Source organism: Notothenia rossii (genome assembly GCF_949606895.1).
Source record: "Notothenia rossii genome assembly, chromosome: 8".
In the NCBI taxonomy this organism is placed as follows: domain Eukaryota; kingdom Metazoa; phylum Chordata; class Actinopteri; order Perciformes; family Nototheniidae; genus Notothenia; species Notothenia rossii.
The window spans coordinates 19,182,866-19,205,047 of NC_136906.1; the positions used below are offsets into that span (position 1 = coordinate 19,182,866).

Below are 22,182 nucleotides of genomic sequence, written 5' to 3' on the forward strand. Positions count from 1 at the left end.
CAGATCAGAGCTAAAAAGAGTTCATTTGGGATCAGAAAATTAATGAAATACAAACATTAGGAACTAGGACCCAGACATGATGATAAGTGCAAAGTTAGTTTAGTGTTTCGACAAATATGCAGATGATTATTAAGCTTTTAGTTAAAAGAATAAAAGACTCTGGCACTCTGGCAAGGCATGCCTTTTCTTTTTTTGCTTCAAAAGCAGAGGTCTGATAAGGGCTTTCGAGGATGCAGCTAACTATCTTAATGTAAATGTCAAAATGGTTGCAAACAAAATATTCACTCTTCTTGCTAAGCAACCAGCATTGTCATTTATCGGCATTTCTTTTATTGGGCACCTGTATCAGGCAAAAAGACATCGCGAAGTGCATGTGAAATCAAAAACAATATCAGGGACTATATTCATTAACCATTGAATATGTAGGTGATTTGGCTGTGATATTTTTAAGTCAACACCTTATTCCTTGACATTAAGGTCTTGGTTGACTGTCATGAGGGTTAGAGTAGATTTAAATATTATCTTAAAAGACTGTGTGTGGTGAACACACAGGGGGGGAACACACAAATATAACTGTATGGGGGTTCAGCTGTTATAAGCCAGCATCCTCTTTAATTATTGAATATACACTGCATGTTTATTACTCGATATGAATAAAAACATAAGCCCTATGGTCTGAAATACCTTTAGATCTGCTACCTACCAAATGTTTTCCATTGTTGGAGCCTGGCTATAATTCACAGCTTAACCTATTTACAACCCTGTTGCCATGCTAGGGGACTGAGAAGGCGAGCTCACAAAGCTGCTTGTAATAAATGGCCTCTGCTATACAAACAAATAATGCCATAAAATGCAATGTGGTGTTTTCCTGCATGCAGAGCCTGGGCAACTGTATACTCTAGCAACATGTTTAATTAACAAGGGGGAAGAAAAGGCCATACTCTGTATTAGCGGCAAGAGCTACAGGAGGCAATTTGGGTTTAGGATCCTCATTTCAGATGCCTGGAATGCTAAGTGCTGAACAGGCTCTCTCCAGCAGCTGGTGGGAGCCTGACTAGGCACAAAACTCTGATCCTGACTAATGCTCAAGGCAGCCCTTTATCAACATACATTCGACAACATGACCAGGGGACTGTGAATAAAGCTGAGGCTTATTGTAATGAGAGAGCCAACACTGGCAGATACTTCAAATCTACAGACACATCTGTTCATCAAAATAAATCCCTATCTTAAGAATACATAAGATTGGTTTTCCTGTAATTCAAATCAGCTTGTTTCAAGAGTTTTCATGAGAGAACTATCTCTAGATAGTATTGCAGTATTGAGCCTTATTCTGTTTGTTTTTTTAGATTTCTAAATTTGATAAAACCTGAAACAAGGGGAAATGGAGAACAAATCTTTGTCTTAAACTAGATTTAAAACAAAGTTAGATGACAAGTTAGGACAGATGTTCTAGCTGTAAGAATACATGAATCATTGATGCGCCTATTTATGCCCATGAAGTGTTTAAATTGTGATAAATGCGATACGCACATATTGCTGCTCGCTGGTGCATAGTGAGCGGTGTGCAGGTGTCAGCTGTCAGGTGTGTTGCAGTAGGATTATGGGTTAGTCTGTGTACCACCCCTATCCTATAATAACCCCCACAGAAGCCTGGCCACCTGCCGCCACATCTCAGAGGAGCCTGTCTCTTCCGACAACTAGGAAGCAGGAAGCCTCCGCACTTTAAAAACAAGCTTCCAGCCACACTAAACCCTGCTCTTCAGCTCTGTAACAACCGGCACTTAACTGAGCCAGACAACAAAGTGCTGTCATACTGATGTGACTCAAAGCATGCTTCTGCAATCGGCTATGAGTTCCAGCCTTTCATAATATTTTATAGTTTTGTCCAAGGCTATAAAATAGGAAATCTTTTTTTAAATAAAAAACTGTCTACTTTAAATCTGTGGAATTAGGAATAGTCCGGCAGCATCAAATCATATTAACCAACATATTTATGTTATCTGCTGTATCACAATTTGCAGAAGGTTAACTTGTTTCCTTTCTTTCCTTTTCCAGCTAATCCCATTGACGTTCTGCAAGTGCTGGAGCTGTCAGAGAACATGGAGGGGGTCTCCTTGGAGGCCGGTCTCTGTACCAGCAGGAAGGGTTTGGAGGAGCCCGACCTGGCCTACAAAATGGACAAAAACATCCAGCTCAGCGCTCCCACCAAACAGCTCTTCCCTGGTAATTGACTTTTTTTCTAAGTGGGATTTAAAAAAAATTGCAGAATCTATTAAATGTGACACTTTTGAGAGGGATTCTTCCCTCAGTAGAAACCTTAAAACATCTGACTTCTAATTCTCTTTACTCCTCCTTGTGAGTGTTCACTGCTTTCGTGGGCAATATTTTTCATCATTATTATCTTTACTCAAGTCTCACTGGCAGCGGGTGGTGCCTGCATGTTATAAAAATATCCACTCCCTGCTGTGCTCTCTCGTGTATGACCTTCTCTTCTCTCCTCTCTTTTCCTCTCAGACTCCACGTTTCCTGAGAATTTTTCCGTGATGGCTACAGTAAGAGCTAAAAAGGGCTCCCAGTTCTTCCTGCTCTCGGTGTATGATGTCAATGGGGTGCAGCAGCTGGGGCTCGAAGTGGGCCGTTCGCCTGTCTTCCTATATGAGGACCAGCAGGGGCAACCCACACCAGAAATGTACCCAATCTTCAAGAAAATCAACCTAGCGGATGGAAAGTGGGTATTTTGAGCGTAAAAGTCTCCATTCAAGCAACAAAATAGCTGTCTTTCTTTTCATGTGATGGCACACAGCATCTCATCTGTGTGTTTGAGAGATTTCCCAGCTCTGTATAATATACAATGAATGTGCATGTATAACTTCCCCAAGGTTTCAATTCTGAGGCGGGTGTCTGATTCATACAGCACACTTGATGTTCTTGACCTTAAATGTCCTAATGAGTCCTAATGTCTTAATTAAAGAGGTGTATAAAACCTTTTCGTATTGCTGATTCTGCTGGGCAACAGAATTCTCTTCAGACACTAATGTCCATTAATTTTCCTTCGCTCTTTGTTCTTTCAGATGGCACAGGATAGCCTACAGTGTGCAGGGCAAGTCTGTGACCCTGTACTTAGACTGTCAGAGAATAGAGACACTGGATCTGCTGCGAGGAGACGACGCTGTAGTCAGCACAGAGGGTGTCACTGTATTCGGAAGACGGCTGCTTGACGAAGAAGTATTTGAGGTAGGATATTGTCAAAGTATGGGAAGTTTGAATATATTATGTATTGTGTTCAAACAATGAAGGTGATTGCCAGCAAATGTGTTTAGGCATCTCTTGTTGAGGCAGACAAAGAAAAGGTAGTATGTGGGTTATCGGTAAAGGTCCTGGGTGTTAATCGATTCCTGAACATATGGGGAGCCTACATCAAATAGTTTGTATCTATATGCAGAGGCGGACTGGCCATCGGGACGAATCCCGATGGGCCGGTACTGAAGTGGGCCGGTCGGACGATGTGGGCCGGTTGGATAAGTCACTAGCACCCCCCCTTCCCGTCGCCAATTTACTATTGGTATTTACTTGCGGTACCAAGGTGGGCCGGTCGGATAAGTCATTAGCACCCCCCCCCCCGTTGACAAGTTACTAGCGGTATTTACTAGCGGTATCGAGGTGGGCTGGCGGTACCGAAGTGGGCCGGTCGAGAGTCCCGGGCTGATTTTCAGTCCCAGTCCGCCCCTGTCTATATGGCATGGTACAATTTACAGTTTTGTCTGAGAAACAGTCGGATAAGAATAATATAAAATAAATTACTAAATTAAGCTAAGAAAACATTTAACAGGGAACATCATAGTTCAAGGGGCTATGGGGCGACAGGGGTTTACCGTCACTCAAAGGCAGCAAGAACAAAGCATTTTCATTGCAAAGCCAAGTATTGACACATTCTCTATGCGGTTGGACATTGGAAACATGTTGTTTTCTTTGGCCTCTTCCTGTGATTGTTCTGACTTCCCTCAGGAAAAAAACCTGCTTCATATCTTTGTTTATTTCTTTTAATTGTTAGTTGTATCAAAGAAACATTGGGTTTTTCTAAACGGCATCTACCAAAAAAAAGTAAAGCACATTGAATTGTGTCAAAGGTGCATCATTATGATGGGAAAACGTGGAGGAGCACAAAGCTTCAAACTAAGCCATGGGAGAGGTTCCAATTCCTTTATTTCTCTGCGGTAACCTTGATTGCCACAAGTCATTCTTTGTGCTTTCCATGACAATATACAACCACTGCTCCATTGTCATTCTCAAAGAGGCTCCACACATCCCAAATCTCTCGCCCACAGCATGAAATAGAGATCAGCTCAAGCCCTTTCTCCTGCCATGCCTTCGAGGGTCTCTGCTCAGCAGGAGCACTAAAGAGTAGAAAAAGATAGAGAGAGGTATAAAACATATCAAATTCAGAGAAATTAAATCCCCCCAAATCTTTGTCGCCTGAGACACCGAAAATAACCAACAGTTTATAAAAGGGAACACACTATTTAACTTAAGTAGAGTACAGAGGAAGGGGACAGAGGCTATCACCCCCTATTGGCCTAATGGACAGAAACCACAGCTTTCTTCACTTTCTCCAGGAGAAAACAGATGTCCAAGTAAACACTTATAGCCTTCGGGGTTTGTGTGTAGTCAATAACTACCTTCCTCACCTTGTCCACTCATTACCCTTAACTCCTCTATTAACCTTACCTCAGTTACCCCTCCCATGCAATACGTTACTCTCCGCTCCCTTCCTGCCCTTCCCTCTCACATAACAGGCATTCCAGTTTTTAAATGAATTTATATCCCACTTCAGTAAGGAAATGTGTCCCTTGTTGGCTCTATAAATTCCCCTTTTTAGAAACAAAAAAGACAGTTGCATCTTTGGCCTTGCTCCAAAAACACTCATGCCATTATTCATCATCCTAAAAACGATTTGTTGTGGAGAGTAAGCCCCTTCAGAGGATCCAATCAATCCTTTAGTCCGATCATATTTTCTGCGGTTATTCTGGTCATTTTATTAAAGTTCTAAAGAAGCTCAAATGAGCCATCCGTTTAATTGTTCTTTGACACATGTGATGGTAAAATAAGTGAATTCACAGCTTTGTGCATATCTAGGCCTCAGTGTTACACACCTCTGGTGAGGCTGGTACCAGGGGGAGGAGAGATTAACAGGCTGACCTCGGCCCTCTGTTCCCAGGCCCTGGTTCCGGCCCAGTGTGGGAGCTCAGCGTGGGAGCATTGGCAACGTGGTCAGCCACTAATGTCTCTATTGCTTCCAGATTGTCCTACAAATGACTACAAAAGTTTGGTGTTGAAATGTAACAAACATTAAACTGTCCACCAGCCTGGTTGTGCTCCTTTGGCCGCTGCCTGCCCTATTTGTGCCTCTGACACGCTGGTTGCTTCGATAAGATCCAGCCAGAGTTTATTTGTTAGGAAATTCAGAACATTTCCGTTTCGATTAGGGCTGGAAATAAGATGTTTTTGGCTCACTTTTACAGGCATGTTTAAACCCAAACCTGTCAAGCATATCATTAAAGGGCTGCTTTATGTAAATACTTAGCACCCCATTGCTTTACAAAGGAAATTGTAGAAGCGCATTAAAACGGTCAAGGTCTATTTAAGTAATATTTTGCCCTTGGTAATAACTTGCGTCTCAAGGTGGCCAGAGGTTTTTGATTTGTTGTGAGCATCTGCTGCATTTTAAACAAATAAGGAGAATCCACATGTTGTTTTCCTTCTGTGAGCTTACACTTTTGGCTTTTCTTTCACAAACACACGAGTACTTCATTGACGAGATTGGAATCTGATTACGGTACTGCAAATGAATCTGCACCTCATGTAATGTCTACTTATTTGTGAATTGGTGAAGGGAGGTTACTGTTTGCTTTCTGGCACCACACACCTTTTTGCAGACAGCTGGGGAAAGCAAAGAGGTCACTCTGAAACACTAATGAACCCTTGCCAACAAAGCCATGTGTGACCTCATGTGTGGATTCAGCTGAGGTGTTTTCCCTTTCTGTGTCCTCTTCAGAAGTCTTTGCCCTGTCCTTAATGGAGAATGGCAGCGCTTGCATTATTTTGGGCAACACTTTACTCAATCTGTCTAGGAGAGCTCCTGCTGGGAAAGAAAACAGGAAAACTTCTCTGTGAAAGTGTTTTCTTTGATCTCAAATTGAGATTGGATTAGATTGGAATAACTCCCCCCACTGCTTTTCTCTCTGTCTCTCACCTCAGAGTGCAATATTTTCCTTTGCATAACACAGGCTTCTAGCTGAAACAGCGAGGTAAAAGGATTAGTGGATAAGAATTTTTTTTTTACGTTTGATGTCATAAATGAAAGCATAATGTCCACGCTTATTCCTATGTTTACAGTTTCCTGCATGGTTATTAAGACTTTAAATAGACTTGCATTGTTGATACAGCAGAGGCTGAAATGGAAGATATATGAGCCGTTGCCGTGTCACAAATACGATATTTTTTGATTGATTTCACCCCTGGCCACTAAAGCCTAATTAATGAGATTACAATGGGACTATAATTACCACAACATCAAGCAGTTAATTTGACGCCTTTTATCATAAATGGTTGCCCAGCTGTCACTGGATAACATTTCGCCCGGCAATACAGTATGTTCGCAGTGGCCTGTCAGTTACATGGACTCCTATCAATAATGTCATCTAAAAGTTCTCAAACACTTTGCCATTATGGCCATCTAAGTTTATTTCTAGTTAAAAAAAAGTGTGTTCTTTCTTAAATAATAGTATTTTCTTTTTGTTTTATCATACATTTTTTTATTGCAACATCTTCAATTTACAACACAGTACAGAAGACAATTCAGGTTGCACAACATTTTGGATTAATTCAATCCCATCCCTCTATCCTACATCTCACTCACCTACCCACCCACTCAGTATTTATTGATTGTAATATAAGTAAGAAAGTATTTGTAAACCATTGGCGTTTTAATTTGATAATTCTATGATTAATAAGTCAATCGACAATTAATATACTAAGTATCTTAGCTCAAAATAGCATTATGTAATAGTTTAAAGTAGACAGAAGACAGAGTGATGTTGAATGTAAGGCTGTTGAAGGTAACAGAGGCTCCGGGCTTAGTGCTGCAGGGTGCAGCAGTGCTGTCTGTGTGTGAGTTTGAGTATAGACACTGGCTTTGCCTCCAGGGCTGGATAGAAAGTGAAAGGTTCTGACAGGGGGGTGAGAGAAAGCTATTTGACTGTTTCGTGTAAACAATCAAACTTCTCCTGGAGTTATGGGAACTCAGAGAAGCTGTGGTCAGTAGCAATTGTAACTCTAGTTTGATGATGCTACTGTATTATACAGTATCTTGCTTTACATCTATGAACGCAGTTCTGTTGTTCCCCTACTCTCTCTATTCTTTTGATACATGTTCAATCTACTGGTACTTGTAACATCTCTTCACTGTGTAGTGTAGCAGCTGCTGTACAGTATGTTTCTGTCTGCTTCTTCTGTATGACTGACGTTATAACTTCTATCATTTCTGTCCGCCTGTATTTCAGGGAGATATTCAGCAACTACTGATTCTGGAGGATGCCAATGATGCTGCCGAATACTGTGTAAACTACATACCAGACTGTGACTTTGATTTGCCCTACACCAGCAAATTGCCAACGATTCATGAGGTCAGTACTTCCACTAACAGCAGGCAATGCCTTCAATTAAAAAACGTGCGCAAATCTTGGTATAGTTTTTGGAAAGTTGCTACAGTGAAGTAGAGTATAAGGTCAACAACTGAAGTCTGCTTATTTCAATGCATTCTATTGTTTTGATTGTTTGATTGAATAAGAGTTTTCCGTAGTTTAGTAGCTCTGTGTTTTATGATAGTTGCTTAAGTGGGCTTGCAGAAGCACTTGCTTCACAGCCAACTACTACAAGCAGCCCAAGCACGCATATCAATAGAGCTATGACTCCCTAAGACTTGTATGATTTATAAGCAGCCAAGAGTCCGAGCCAAAATAAGGTCTGAGTATAGTGCAAGCGTGCCGAGTCTGTTTGAAAAAAGATAGATAGAAGAGGCCATCAGTCAAAGGAGAAGTGTCTTCTTTCAAATGCAACAAAGTGCAATCTTATGACTGACACACACACACACACACACACACACACACACACACACACACACACACACACACACACACACACACACACACACACACACACACACACACACACACACACACACACACACACACACACACACACACACACACACACACACACACACACACACACACACACACACACACATAATTCAAAATGATATAATAGCTCTTCCCTTCCTCCTTCATTCATGGATATAAATTACTGTATATTTATTTGGTGTTGTGTGAAAGAAAGAGATAAGAAGAAGGGAGGCAGCCAGAGAAATAGAGGCCAATGGAAGCTGGACTTCAAGGATGACATGATTTTAGCTGAACACTTACATTTCTCATGTGTTCATTTTTTGTCACCACGTGCTTACACTAATATTTGTGTTCCCACATGTGACAACATTTGAGTCTGCACGCAAATGTGTGTGCTTGGTCACTGATTATTCTCCAGAGATGGCACTCTAATGGTAGTGTTAGGCCATTTTCATAATCATTCAGCTGGCTTTTAAAGAACTACAGCTGACAAATGAGCTCTGAATCCAGAATGTCAACATCCGTCATTCCACTGACCTACTTCTCATCATTTCTCCTTAAACACTGACCTTGTTTACAAGTGGATCCAAATCACTTCTCTGATGACTTTTCCAGCCTTGGCCTTATGAGTCATTTTCAAATCACTTACATGCAATGGACATCTCACTGCAGTATGAAACAACCCATATTTTCTAGAGCACACAGAATTAGCATCTCTTTAGGACCATAAAGAGTGACCCCCTGACCCCACAAAGCATCACGAGCAAACAACTCTACATTTGTTTGTCCCTCTTTTTATGTTTACTTTGGGTTTTTGCCAGCTCAATGGGAATCACAGTAGATGTCTCGCCCTATAAGAGTGCTTGTTTGCAATACTACTTTACTGTCTTCGGCTATTTCTCTTATTGTGTTTTCATTCACAGCAGTGTTGGTTTAACCCCCATTCTCTACCTGTGCCCTCATTCTTGCATTCCCTTTCTCATAAAAGAAGTCCCAACTTGCGCCAGATGCCTTGATGCAAAGTGACCAGCCCGATGAACAAAAGAAGCATTCCAAAAAGGACAAGAAAGACAGAAAGAACAAAAAGAAGAGAGACAAGGACTCTAAAGGGAAAGGCAAAGGCAAAGGCAAAGGCAAGGGCAAGGGCAAGAAGGGATCCAGAAAGAAAAAACATGGAGAGGGTTTCGAAGATGGCTTTCTCAGAGTGTCCACAACACTGCCGGAGTATCTATCCCAAGAACCTTTTCGGACCACAGCATTTCCAGAAATGAAAAGCATCTTAGAAGCTTTCATCCCCACTGAATTCTTCGACAAAACCCTCATGGAGATGCCCACACATGAGCCTGACTCTACAGCTGAGGCCAGCACGGTGCTGCCCAGTGCACTGCCTGAATCAAAGGTTACTGAGGAGGTAGAACAATTCACTTGTAGATGCCCTCCACCCCCACCCCATCCTGCCATGTTGACTGATCACTCCCTTAATACCTCCTAACCATAGCAAGCACCTCTTCCCTTTCCAGTTTCTTACCACCACCACTAACCAGCACCATCATAATCATCACCTTTACTACCAGAAAGCAGGGAGAACGCATCTTTGACATTTTTGATGATCTTACTATATGCCTTCTTCCTGTGTGTTTTTTTGTGAGTTTTTTTGTGAAACATGCATGATATGGAGGTTACATACAGTATTTTCTTATATGTTAACCTGCAGAATAATTATTGCGTTTAGAGGTCATTCAATGTGAATATTTGCTAAATTTTGAATTATGAAAATGCCAAAATAACTTTATATCATTTTTGTTTTAAATCCAATAATTGTTTTAACCTCCCACTGAAGCAAACAAGGAATGATTGTGTATGTTTCCTTCATGTCTATTATCTGCTAATTAACCAAGTAAACAAATGCTTCATGCACACGCTGTTTCTGTAGCAGTGACAATCTCTGCCATGCTGCCACATAAATATGATGCAGCCCATCAGCTAATTACACTCCAGCAATGTCATTAACTGCACACCTGTCAACTTATCCTGCATAATCAACACATCAAATAAAACTGTTTTGCTAACATTCTTATCGTGCGTTACAAAATGTGCTTTAACTTGGAAGCACTGCGTGCTAATGAGAAGAGCTCAGTGTCCCCTGCTTCATATCTGCTATGACTCATTGAGCCCATGTGTTGGCCCGCAGGAGGACAAGCCAGTGAAGGAGCCAGTAATGGAGGAGCATGGAGATGACCTTTACGGAGACCTCTACGATGATCTCTCAGTTTCCACGGTAACGGCGGGCCCCAATGTAACAGATTATGAGGTAGGTTCATTGAAAATGCGAGAAACTTCCCAGCACAAACAAATTACGAGTTTATTTTTGTATTTACTACACCTGAATGGAGTTTTTTTTCCTTAATAGGTTCTTGATTATGAATATTACAAGAATGACACAGAGCCAGAGTATGAAGAGTATGAATTATACGAAGAAGGCTTTGACTTTGCAGAGCGGGAAGGAGCAGAGACGTGGGATGCAGAGGTAATTCTCAACATGAACTACATCAAATCAGTAGTCAGAACTTCAAATGCAAGTGTCAAGTGATTTGTAAAAATCTACATCCATCCGTTTCTCCTCCTCAGGTTGAACTCAGAGCAGAGAAAGGCCAGAAGGGAGAGCCAGCTATTATTGAGCCGGTGAGATGCAAGAGACATTTAATGAATAGCATAGTAGCTTTAGTTATAAGCATGGGAATGAGTTAATACTCTTCTAATTGTGTCTGTCTGTGCCTGTTTCTAGGGCACATTAGTAGAAGGACCCCCAGGACTACCAGGCCCACAGGTAAGCCTTTTCACTGTCTGAATACAGAAGGAAATGGAACTTTTGACAATGCCTCGTCTCTGTGACTGTACAGGATGTGGCACAGTGGAAAATAAGCAGGAACTGTCCAGATGTGGTGCAAGATGTAATTTTATAACCATCAGGATGCAATATGTTGTTTTCCGAATAGGAAATACTTTTTCAACCCTAAAAATACACCCCTGTATGAAAATAGTTTCCTAATATTTAGTGTGCCATTAACACACAATGGGGTGTATCCTTACAAATAAGTAACCATACTTTGATTCAAAACGACATAAAGGAATGAAAAGCAATTATTGTCAGGCTTTTGAAGGCTTTCAATAATACATAGAATAGAATAGGCAGGCGTGTGGCGCAGTGGATAGAGCATTGGTGTTCGGATCAGGGGAGCACAAGTTCACACCCCACTGCAGTCAGCATGTCGTTGTGTCCCTGGGCAAGACACTTCACCCAAAATTTCTCCTGTGGGGATTGCTCACAGTATTGAGTATGTAAGTCGCTTTGGATAAAAGCATCTGACATGTAATTTAATAAGTTAAATAAATATTCCAAAATAAATGTGTGTTTCAGTGCTCTGTATGTTTCCTCCACAGGGGCTCTTCGGCCCAGCTGGACCAACAGGCCCTCCAGGACCCAGAGGAGACCCTGGTGACCTGGTGAGTGCAGCTTAGGTCATGACCTGGGCCCTTATGAGTAGTTTGACACTCCTTCACCTTTGGGACAAAGCTTGGGGCTTAACTGCGATGTGAACTGAGCCTACTGGACTTAAGGGATGGAAGTTGACATTTCTACTGATCATAATTCCATTGTTTATAGATTTATATTTTGCAATTTTTCCAAAATCACATTGGTTTCTCATACAGCATTTCTGTGTAGTATGTGTATTCACTCTCTGTCCTAAGCGGCTTGTTGGAGCTCCTGCCCCCCCTCCCCTCCCTGTGAGCCCAGTGGCCGTCTGCGAGACAGCGAGACACAGCGAAACCCAGCCCGAAACACACACACACCCGCAGCCTGGCTGGGAGTTTGTGTGTGTGCTCAGGCTGAGTTCCATGGTGTCCCGCTGTCTCGCCGACCCCACAAAAGTGAGCCAGCTCACACTCTCCGACCCCTCGCAGCAGTGAGCCTCGCAACGTCCCACCGAGTGTGTGTGAGGAAGTCCGCGGATTGGTCCAAACATATCCATTTGGACCAATCTGCGGAGCCGTTACGTTACGTCACTATACCCAAATACGTCACTGTAACCAGGAAGAAAAAGAGAAATCTCCAACGAGGCGTTCTGGGGCAGCATAGACAGGTATTTTCTGTGTTAGAGTTTTACTCGCTACAGGGTGTACTTTGAGGGTTTGTGACTCTGTAGACCATTGACATGCATAAAAAGCTACGTAACACACGGGACGGGTAATAAGCAGAAAAGCATGAAATGGCATGGGACCTTTAAGCCTATACACTACAGATGTACACATACTATTTAACACTCTAAGGATTTAATTAATTTAATAATTATTGGAATATCCTGTAGAAATTCAAGGCATTAGGTAAAAATAAAATCCAATGTGGTAAATTAGTAAAAAATATTCCCACTTCTCCTTCACTTGTTCGTGGAACCAGTGTCAGTTAAAATAAAATGAAAATGTTTTATCAGTATAGGAACAATATCTTACTGATTGGAATATATATCAGATAACTTTTAACAGTAATCTAATAAACACAATCTTAATGACTCAATGCAACATTAAATTACTTGTTATTATTGTTAGTTACAGTGTGTAAACTGAAGTTAAGGGACTGTATGTGTCATGACATGTGGACATGGACCAAAGGTTGTTTTTGCAGCGATAAGATTGCAGGGAAGTTTTTTCTCTGTGCACACAGTAGCCAATGTTTATTCCTTTTCCTTGACTCTCTTTTTAGGGCCCCCCGGGACGTGCTGGGATTGCTGGGGTTGATGGGATTCCGGGTCCTCCAGGAACCCTGTTGATGCTTCCAGTAAGACCTTACAGCATTCTGACAAGAGTGGTACAATGTGGTGTAATGCCATTACCACAAGGGGGAGCTGTGTGATTGAACTTCATTTACATTTGGTGAATCCTCCAGTGTGAACTGACTCATCTTTTTCATTGCCTCAAGTTCCAGTATGGAGGTGATTCCCAGAAAGGACCAGTGGGGTCTCCACAGGAGGCACAGGCACAGGCTATCCTGCAACAGAGCCAGGTACAACTATCATCAGTGACTGTTGATATTTTCCATTCTATGCTTTTAGACCAATTTGTTGCATATTAAAAGTAAAAGGTATCTTGTGTAGTGTACATAAACATCCGTGTTGTGTTTTCCTTCCAGCTGGCACTCAGGGGACCTCCAGGTCCACTGGGTCTTTCAGGGCGACCAGGCCCACTGGTAAGACACTCCCTGACCAAATGTGCCTCGTGCCTCAAGGGCTCCTGCGACCTTTAACCTCAACTTCACATTCTGCCTCATCAGGCACAAGCACTTCTCTCACCCTCCTATCCTACCCACATCATTATGCATGATCAGTATGTTAAAATTGCTTGTGAAACCACTGTAGAGTTGCAAAACATGAACATCTTTTTATTATGATTTGTTCTCAGCTCATTTTAATTTTGTCAGTTTGTTGCTGAATTGGAGATAAATTGCTTTGGTGCATCATGTCATGCTTTAATGAAATGTATTTTTGCAGGGACTTCCAGGTTCCACTGGGCTCAAAGGAGACCAGGGAGACAATGGCCCCTCTGTAAGACAATACATTATTATTACTTGATTCTTTGTCACACTATTGACTTCCAATTGTCCTTTTGACTGCCTTTTAAAATATATTTACTGTTACTCTATTTCTTTCTCATCTAGGGATCAGCAGGGTTGGCAGGCCCTCAAGGAATTAATGGAAAGGCTGGAAAGAGGGTGAGATATCTTGAGTATTGAGGTTAAACACTCAACATGTCTCTGCATTTACCGCTTACAGCATATTGTGCAAGATTCCAGATAAAGCAAAAAACAATTTCAACCGGATTGTGTGTTTTACAGGGGCGTGCGGGAGCAGACGGCGGTCGTGGAGCTCCAGGTGAAACAGGTTCTAAGGTAAGATTTTATTGATCTCTCTGCACTGCAATGCAGGCGATCATTTAAACGAAGTCTTTCATGCTTATAGGATATTAGTTGAGGTTATTGCTGTGTGTGAATGTTACATTGACAGTTGTTACAACTCATGCTGAGGTTTGATGTTCTGTTTCCATGAACACAACAAGACCACACATGTTTAAGCAGCAGGGTCACACACACTATCTTCACTTGCAAGAGTAAGCCTTTATGTATCCAAAAAACATATATATATATATATATATATATATATATATATATTGACAACAAGGCAACTCAATACCTAACAGCTGCAGGAAGAGTTAGCAAATAAATCAGGCTCCCTTGATGCTGTGTCTAACAGAAGAACAGAGTCTTTATCAGTCAAAGCAGCATTTTAGCAGACCTACAGCTAATCTGAAAGCTCCCTCTCCCCAACACATACGCAGAGCAGATGGGAGGCTCTGCCAGGGGACACTTTTAGGACAATTCTGCTAATGTTTACACATTACCATATGTTTGTGTCTTTCAGGGTTTAATGCACTTTCTTCTCCATTACTTTTCAGGGTGACAGGGGTTTTGACGGCCTGCCAGGTCTCTCAGGAAACAAGGGACACAGAGTGAGTTAGATTTGTTAACCTAGCATGTCACTGTATTTATTTAGTCATTTAGGCATTTATACCTCATGCATGAATACCTTACATATCATATGGCAGGTTGTTCTTTGCACATTATTATCATGATCATTGTGAATCCTATGATGGCAGGGTATACAAAAACAAATGGTAGATTCTGCTGTGCTAAAATTAGAACAGTCCTAAATATCTTGAGGGTTGTATCTAATGCTTTTATCTTGTAGGGGGACAGAGGAAAGCCTGGCCCTCATGGGCCTGACGGAGATTCAGGAGAAAAGGTGAGTGCAGAGTATTACTTTCATCAAACAAAGGCTAGAAGATACTTCCGGCAGCATTGCTTTGTTTTTCTTTTTTCTTTTTCATTAGACAAGGTTAAACAGCCTTTTCAGATCAGTGAATCAATTCTACAATCCATCTAGATCACATATATCAAACTCAAGGCCCGGGGGCCAAATCCGGCCCGTGGTAGATTTAATTTCGGCCCGCAGGATCATTTCTAATTACTATTAGATCTGGCCCGCCGGTATATTGCAAGCACACCTTCACTCAATCCTGAGGATTTCTTCAGCTCAGAGCCTGACCCCAAACATTGATGAACTTGCACCCAAGATGAGACGTGAAGTTTCTGGCTTGAACTAGCATCACAGAGCAGCACACTGAGTTTCAATGGATGTTTCCTTTTGCACTTCTTTTCTTTCAAGCTCTTGTTGGCCTGTGGAAAAATGCAGATAGAGCAATAAAAAATGAATGCAACTGATTATTTAATGTTTAATGTTGTTTGTATAGGCAATTAATTTAACCTTTGTTAGTTCAAGGTTTAATATGTGCAATAAGTTAATTTCAAAAAGTTTTGCAATAAACATTGAACCAGTCCGGCCCTCGGCTAGTACCAATTTTCTTATTTTGGCCCACTGTGTGTTTGAGTTTGACACCCCTGATCTAGATGGTAAAGCACCACCGATCAAAGTAGGCTTTACTGAAGTCATAAACTCTTCAATCTTTTTTTTTTGCAAGGCGCTGGACTGAGTTCATTCACGATCAAGGTTTGTTAAAGAAATGAAAGTTATGCTGCGCATCCCTGACATAGAATTGAAAATATGAAAGATAGAAGCTCTCTCAAGATAGTATCAATCCATGCAGGCGGTCGGGGGAAATTTGAGAGAGCGATCTATTATTCTTTGCTGGAAGATAGTTGAGCCTTATCTGTCAGGCAGGGGATTTCTATAATGAGCTATTTTCACAGATTATGTCTGTGGGGATATAAATGTATCCACGCCTGAAGTTGATTTAAAGAGTTGCATAACATTTTGGTGTTGAATCTTTTTCCATCTTGTTATTTCAGGGGTCAGATGGACCTTTGGGGCCAAGAGGGCAACCAGGCGAACCTGTGAGTAACCCCATCTGTAATGATATGTTCTCTCCTAGTGCACATAATGCAGTAGTTCATTTTTATTGCTTCTGTAAACAAAAAAAGGTACAAAAGATATGTATCAAGACTTAACATTGGATTTTCTGAAAAATTCTTACACAAAAACCCTCTCCTTAATGCAGAAACACAGAAACAATTTGCAGAAAAAAACATGGGAGGATTGTTGGAGATCACTAGATTAAAGCTAGGGCCGAATTTTAGCCCAAATCTTACACTAAATTACATAAAACGTCTTCTCATACTGAACATGAGCAAAGCAATAGAAACACTGCATCATAGTTTATGATATACAACAACAATAAAAAAGTGTACTGCCACAGTGCTCACCGTAGCATAAAGAGAGAAAAGGTCACTTGGAAAAGGCATGCAGCTTGAAGACAAGAACTTAGAAAGGCATAACATATATTCAAAATCTGTCATCGAGACTCTACCTGTAGGGTAGCTTTAGATCAGAGAGACCACTAGGTTTAAAGAGCACTGTTGAAGGAGCTGTCATTTCTCCTGTGTACCTCTGCGGTGAACGCTGGTTTATTGCTTATGACTCACACTCTATCTTTCTCCCAGGAGGTGAGGTTGAAGCACAGCGGGGCTCTGTCCTTCTGAATGGATCACCAATGCAGGACAAACTAGAGTCCAATAAGACATGTTAGGAAAGCTGTGTAACTACAAAGATACAGTACATGAAAGGAGAGGAGTTGGCTGGTTTGATGAGGGCGATAGAGAGGAAGTGATGGGAAAAGTGAGGCAGCAAGAGACAAATGCGAGGCAGAAATTTGGTTGGTGTTGAAAGAGATAAGAGAGGAAAGAGGAAAGAGATGGAGTACTGTAGGAGAGGGGAGAGATACAAATCCTGGCCTGAATGATTATATTTCCATATCAATCACTTCCCAGGAGATCACAGATGTGGCTTTGGAACAGGTGGCTTGGCTTGCCTACAAAGAGGAGGGCTGACAAAAACAGAGCACACCAACACAGACTTGTGCTGTCGTTATGGCTAGCACATACAAAACCAGATGGCCCCCCCCTCCTACACGCAGTTAAATACATTATTTGTCACCCCCTGATTTATCGCTCTCTCTCCGTAGTTCTGATTTATGATTAGGTATTCCGCACTCACTCCATCTCATCATGAATGCAGGTTAGCTGCTTACTATTTGCTCTGTTTTGTCTCCAGGGTTCTCGGGGTCTTGTCGGACCAAGGGGGCCACCTGGCCCATCTGGCCAGCCGGTAAGTCAACATCGCCTTCATTGCAAAATCAGAGCTATTTAGTCTTTTCAACTCCATCAAATGTCCTCTAGTGCCTGGAATCATCAATATGCCACTGACTATAAACAAGGAAGCTATCGAATTTTTTTTCGATTAATCTTGGACATTTCATCCATTGTTTTCTGACATTTTCTATTTTGTCAGGGTATTCGTGGAATGGATGGAGTGCAAGGGTCCAAGGGCAACCTGGTCAGTCCTGCTATCTTTATAACATACTGTAATATGTGTTATGATACATATAATTTAGAGGCAGATTGTGTGACTATCAGTCTTTGTTGTTGGCAGGGTCCAGCTGGAGAGATAGGGCCCCCAGGTCAACAAGGAAATCCAGGAGTACAGGTACAATACCAATACAAAAAAACTGTGCTGTTTCTATGTTCAGAAATCCACTAATTACACATCATATAACTGTATTTAATTCATAAACACATCATTCAAATAAGCACAATCACTTGCAAGCAGACAGTTTTTTCTCTCTCTCTCTCTCCCTCCCTCACCAACAAACACTTTATCTATGTGGGACAAATACTTCCAGTTTCTGTTATATTTTCTGCTCCAGCTGAAGGTTGACTTCACAGGTTCTTTACAGGTTTGAAAATCCTTGGGCATATTGGGCTTGTACAAGTCTTTCCCACTCTAATTGCATGACATTAAAATGTATTCAGAAAATAAAGCTGTTTTGATGACCTAATTAAACATATTTGTGCAGATGTGAGGCTTCCACCCTAAGCAATCAAATGTCACACACATATCATAAACAGGCATACTGTCTCAAGCAAAACTCCTCCTAGCCCTGTGCCACTTAACCTGATTGATGCTTTGTTCTGTTCCAGGGTTTGTCTGGTCCTCAGGGTCCCATCGGATTGCCAGGGGAGAAGGTAGGTTGCATGTCTCTCACTTAATTTCACAATTAAAGCTGTGACCCTGTGACCCCTGTCATCACATAACCCATGCCAGTGGAGCTGCAGAGTACAACCTAACCACTTCTAGCTCCCATTCAGACAAGATACAGCTAGACAAGAAATCAATATAAAAGAAACACACACAGGCAAAACAGACAGAAGAAACGGCCTTGGCCGCTGCACATCATGAGGCTGGACTGAGAAAAGAAGAAAGTGGACTAAGTCATAAATAGAATGTTTTAGTAAAGGAGCATCAAAGATAAATTAGAAATGTGGTCTCCAAGACATAAGTTAGGGTGCTATATTTTATCGTAAGCTTATCTCAGTATTAATTCCTCTTTCTGTGCCATACAGGGTCCGCAGGGGAAACCAGGCATGCTGGGACTACCAGGCATTGATGGTCCTACCGTAAGTATACACACATATACAGTACAGGCATTAGCACAAAGGCATGCTAGAGTACAAATGCATAAACATGCATGTATCCATGCATACCTTTGCACAATCAGTGTCTATGTATATCTACATTTATATAATCAGACAGGCCCCTGCTGCTTCTTCCTCAGTCAGCTCAAGCTACTCAATGGCAGCTACATAAAAAGCCAACTCTTTTTGACAATGGTACATCGTTTTACAAGTTAAAGAGCTCACACAATAATCACTACTAAATAGCCATTTATGTATGCACACCCTAAAAGTTAATGAATCTAACGAAGCAAAATTAATACAATTTGCCATCCTACACTCTCTGTGTTCTACCAGTTGGGGGGGGGGGGGGGGGGGGTAGGAAGCATTTCTGGCATTGATCCATATCAGTATGAGCTTTAGGAAATAATAAAAAATATTGCAGCTGCAATGCTCAGAAATAACTTTAGATTGCAGTTAGACACATTTTAATGAGTTTCACTTAATGTTCCTTGTATTGTTCTGCAACGCTTTGTAGCACACAATGTTTTATGGTGCTTTACTCCCAGTGGCAATGGTTTCCTCTGTTTCATTGGTTGGTTGCACATGGACATTTCCATCAAGGAGTAATACAATAATTATGTATTTTCAGAAGTGCTAAGTCTGATATATAATTTCAGGGTCACCCAGGAAGAGAGGGCCCGTCGGGAGAGAAAGGCATCCATGTGGGTAACTGAATATCTGAGGCTTGTACTGTTGTGGCACAGCAAGATATCAAAAGTACATTATCATGGTGTTTCTTACAATCTATTGTAACTGTGCACTCACTCACCTGGTTACAATAAAGCTTGCTCTAATCATTATAATCAATCTGTTCCTACAATGTCATTGACTTTATAGTGGAAGAGCATTAGCTCATTAGAGTCAGCAGCATGCACTCATTAGCATCGTCAGCTTTTTCCTGTTTGAGAATGCTCATTTACAATCAAAGATAGAATACCGTGACTGAGTGCAACGTGTACTAATAACTGGTCAGAAAATGCATTTTTGCTGGCAGCGGCTGTCTAAAACTAAACTGTTTGTTTTTTATGTAGGGTTTACTAGGTCCTCAGGGACCTGTCGGGTACCCAGGGACCCGTGGAGTCAAGGTGAGACATCAATGCATCACGATCTCAGGTGTAATATTGACCGCAATGTGTATTCTCCAAACATTTAACTCTGTGAGTGTGTTTACCTGTAATGGACAAGCTGCTTCAGTCTAAGGCTGACAGGTGACAGGTGGAGGGAAAGCACCATGTTTCTCAAGGGGGCCGCTAACAACAGAGGGAGGAACGTCTGGCGGATGGGATAGATGTAAAGTTAGATAGAGCAGAGCTGTGTGCAGCTGTCCATTCTCACTGAGTGCGCTTTTAAAACTGGGGGAATAAAAGCAAAGTTGTCATGAAACAGCATTCTGCTGTGTGTTTGTTCTGTAACAATCACACATCTGGTATTTTATCTGGTAGTTTGGCTTGACATAGTTTCAGGGATGCCTGACCTTGATGGCAATCATGTATGAAATGAATGTAAGGTCAATAACTACTCAATAACATAGCAATGTTAGGTCAAGAGCAAATCAATAAACACTCATAAATAATTTCAGTGAGTAAGATGGGGTATTGCTGAACATGCAGACAAGCAGTTACTTTCTTTGTGATGTCCAGAGTGGTCTTGTAAGTGACGTGACATTTTTGTAAAATAACTGTTTTCCTACTTAACAGGGAGCGGATGGAATTAGAGGTCTAAAGGGGGGCAAAGGAGAGAAGGTGAGTAAAACTGAAGTTGTTTCTGTTGTTGTAAAGCTGGTGTATTGTGACTGGAAGAACATTTGACAAATTACAATGTAATGATGCCATTTATCATCAAATATGTTATATTTAAAAATCATCTCTGCTCTATGCATCACAGGGAGAAGATGGCTTCCCTGGGTCAAAAGGTGACATGGGCTTGAAGGGAGACAGGGTGAGAGCGCCCACAATTCACAAGCCTCAGTACCATTTTTATTATTATTCATTGGAGATATAATGGTCATTTTCGTTCTACTTTCATTCTTGATTTTAGGGTGATAACGGAGTTCTAGGTACCCGTGGAGAGGATGGAACAGAGGGGCCTAAGGGCCAGTCAGGACCCTTGGGAGAATCAGGATCTATCGGAATAGCTGGAGAGAAGGTTCTTTTTCTTTTTCAAAAACTATTTTAATTACATTACAAATTAAGGTTTGGACACAAAAGAGAGGGAAAGGAAGATCAAATAGTCTGCCAGTCCTTAAGAACATTCTTATCTTAATGTGCATTGTGTTGCTATAGTCATTATGTTAAATAGTATACTTTTATTGCTTGTTGATATGGCGATATGCACCGACAGGATTGCTTTTTTTCCCCTTCTACCTGTACAATGACAATAAAGGAATTAAATTCATTGTATAATTAGATTACTTTAGCCCAGTATTTAGCTGTGACAAAGGTTTCAATAAAATTAATGTCTGAAAATATCAAAAAATCCTGGACATATAGATGTTTAATGCCCATTTATTACATCTAGTCACAGTCCATTCCTAAAGGCGACAAAACAAAACCAATGCGCATATATTCAGCAATTCTGTCATCACTATATGCATTTATCTGGCTGTATTGTTGCATGCATAGTCAGCAGCATGTTATACACATCTTGTATTTTTATGCACTTTTCATCTTAATCATTCTCTAGTTTATGTTTTCCTCTTATTGTGCCTGTCTCTCTCCAGGGTAAACTTGGTGTGCCTGGATTGCCAGGATATCCAGGAAGACAAGGTCCTAAGGTGATTTAACATTGATGAGCTATCACGATCAGTTAATGTCTCCTCTGGTTCCAGCAAGATGAGTGTCTTTGCCTGGATTGTTTCCTGTCTGATTAAAAATAAAGGATGATAAATGGCTTTTAAAAAAAGGCTATTTTATTAATAGTTCATTAGTGACATCAATTCATTACATGCTGATGAATGGTGTATTTAAGGCTGTGTTGAGCACCATGGATTAAATTTGCTTTAATTTGATACAGTAGTTAATTATATGTTAATGAGGCATTGGGGGTGATGTGTGATGAATGGAGGGGTGAGGCTGATTAACCTCTACGCGTGTCTCCAGGGATCACTTGGCTTCCCTGGAACGGCCGGTGTCTCAGGAGAAAAAGGACGAAGGGTGAGGACTGTTGTGACTTTTCGCACATTCAGACTGCTTCAGATGTTTTGTGTGTGGGTGCTGTTAAACAATTGTTAACCTCTATAATGCAGGGTCCAGCTGGTCAGGCAGGGGCTGGGGGCCAAAGAGGTCCTAATGTGAGTACACCTAAAGATACGTCCTCTACTGTATGTATAAATCAGTATTTGCTTTAATTAGATACCATCAG

General features: G+C 41.3%; 1 protein-coding gene and 1 long non-coding RNA gene across 4 annotated transcripts in view; one reads left to right on the forward strand and one right to left on the reverse strand.

Moving 5' to 3' along the window:
- col5a3a (collagen, type V, alpha 3a) overlaps positions 1–22,182 on the forward strand; it is a 46,476-nt gene that overhangs the window by 6,144 nt on the left and 18,150 nt on the right. The window contains exons 2-33 of one of the 3 annotated variants that reach the window (XM_079642988.1): positions 2,059–2,226; positions 2,518–2,731; positions 3,075–3,237; positions 7,563–7,685; positions 9,172–9,594; positions 10,375–10,494; positions 10,594–10,710; positions 10,812–10,865; positions 10,969–11,010; positions 11,625–11,687; positions 12,943–13,017; positions 13,159–13,242; positions 13,369–13,425; positions 13,727–13,780; positions 13,894–13,947; positions 14,071–14,124; positions 14,688–14,741; positions 14,981–15,034; positions 16,099–16,143; positions 17,360–17,413; positions 17,597–17,641; positions 17,738–17,791; positions 18,286–18,330; positions 18,709–18,762; positions 19,440–19,484; positions 19,854–19,907; positions 20,520–20,564; positions 20,707–20,760; positions 20,860–20,967; positions 21,542–21,595; positions 21,921–21,974; positions 22,067–22,111. In XM_079642988.1, the coding sequence (XP_079499114.1) occupies positions 2,059–2,226; positions 2,518–2,731; positions 3,075–3,237; positions 7,563–7,685; positions 9,172–9,594; positions 10,375–10,494; positions 10,594–10,710; positions 10,812–10,865; positions 10,969–11,010; positions 11,625–11,687; positions 12,943–13,017; positions 13,159–13,242; positions 13,369–13,425; positions 13,727–13,780; positions 13,894–13,947; positions 14,071–14,124; positions 14,688–14,741; positions 14,981–15,034; positions 16,099–16,143; positions 17,360–17,413; positions 17,597–17,641; positions 17,738–17,791; positions 18,286–18,330; positions 18,709–18,762; positions 19,440–19,484; positions 19,854–19,907; positions 20,520–20,564; positions 20,707–20,760; positions 20,860–20,967; positions 21,542–21,595; positions 21,921–21,974; positions 22,067–22,111 (2,729 nt within the window). The remainder of the gene's footprint in view (positions 1–2,058; positions 2,227–2,517; positions 2,732–3,074; positions 3,238–7,562; positions 7,686–9,171; positions 9,595–10,374; positions 10,495–10,593; positions 10,711–10,811; positions 10,866–10,968; positions 11,011–11,624; positions 11,688–12,942; positions 13,018–13,158; positions 13,243–13,368; positions 13,426–13,726; positions 13,781–13,893; positions 13,948–14,070; positions 14,125–14,687; positions 14,742–14,980; positions 15,035–16,098; positions 16,144–17,359; positions 17,414–17,596; positions 17,642–17,737; positions 17,792–18,285; positions 18,331–18,708; positions 18,763–19,439; positions 19,485–19,853; positions 19,908–20,519; positions 20,565–20,706; positions 20,761–20,859; positions 20,968–21,541; positions 21,596–21,920; positions 21,975–22,066; positions 22,112–22,182) is intronic. The other 2 variants (XM_079642989.1, XM_079642990.1) reach the window with 2 other exon arrangements.
- LOC307014811 overlaps positions 4,190–22,182 on the reverse strand; it is an 85,076-nt gene continuing 67,083 nt past the window's right edge. The window contains exon 4 of the long non-coding RNA XR_013801318.1: positions 4,190–4,397. This is a non-coding gene — a long non-coding RNA (uncharacterized lncRNA). The remainder of the gene's footprint in view (positions 4,398–22,182) is intronic.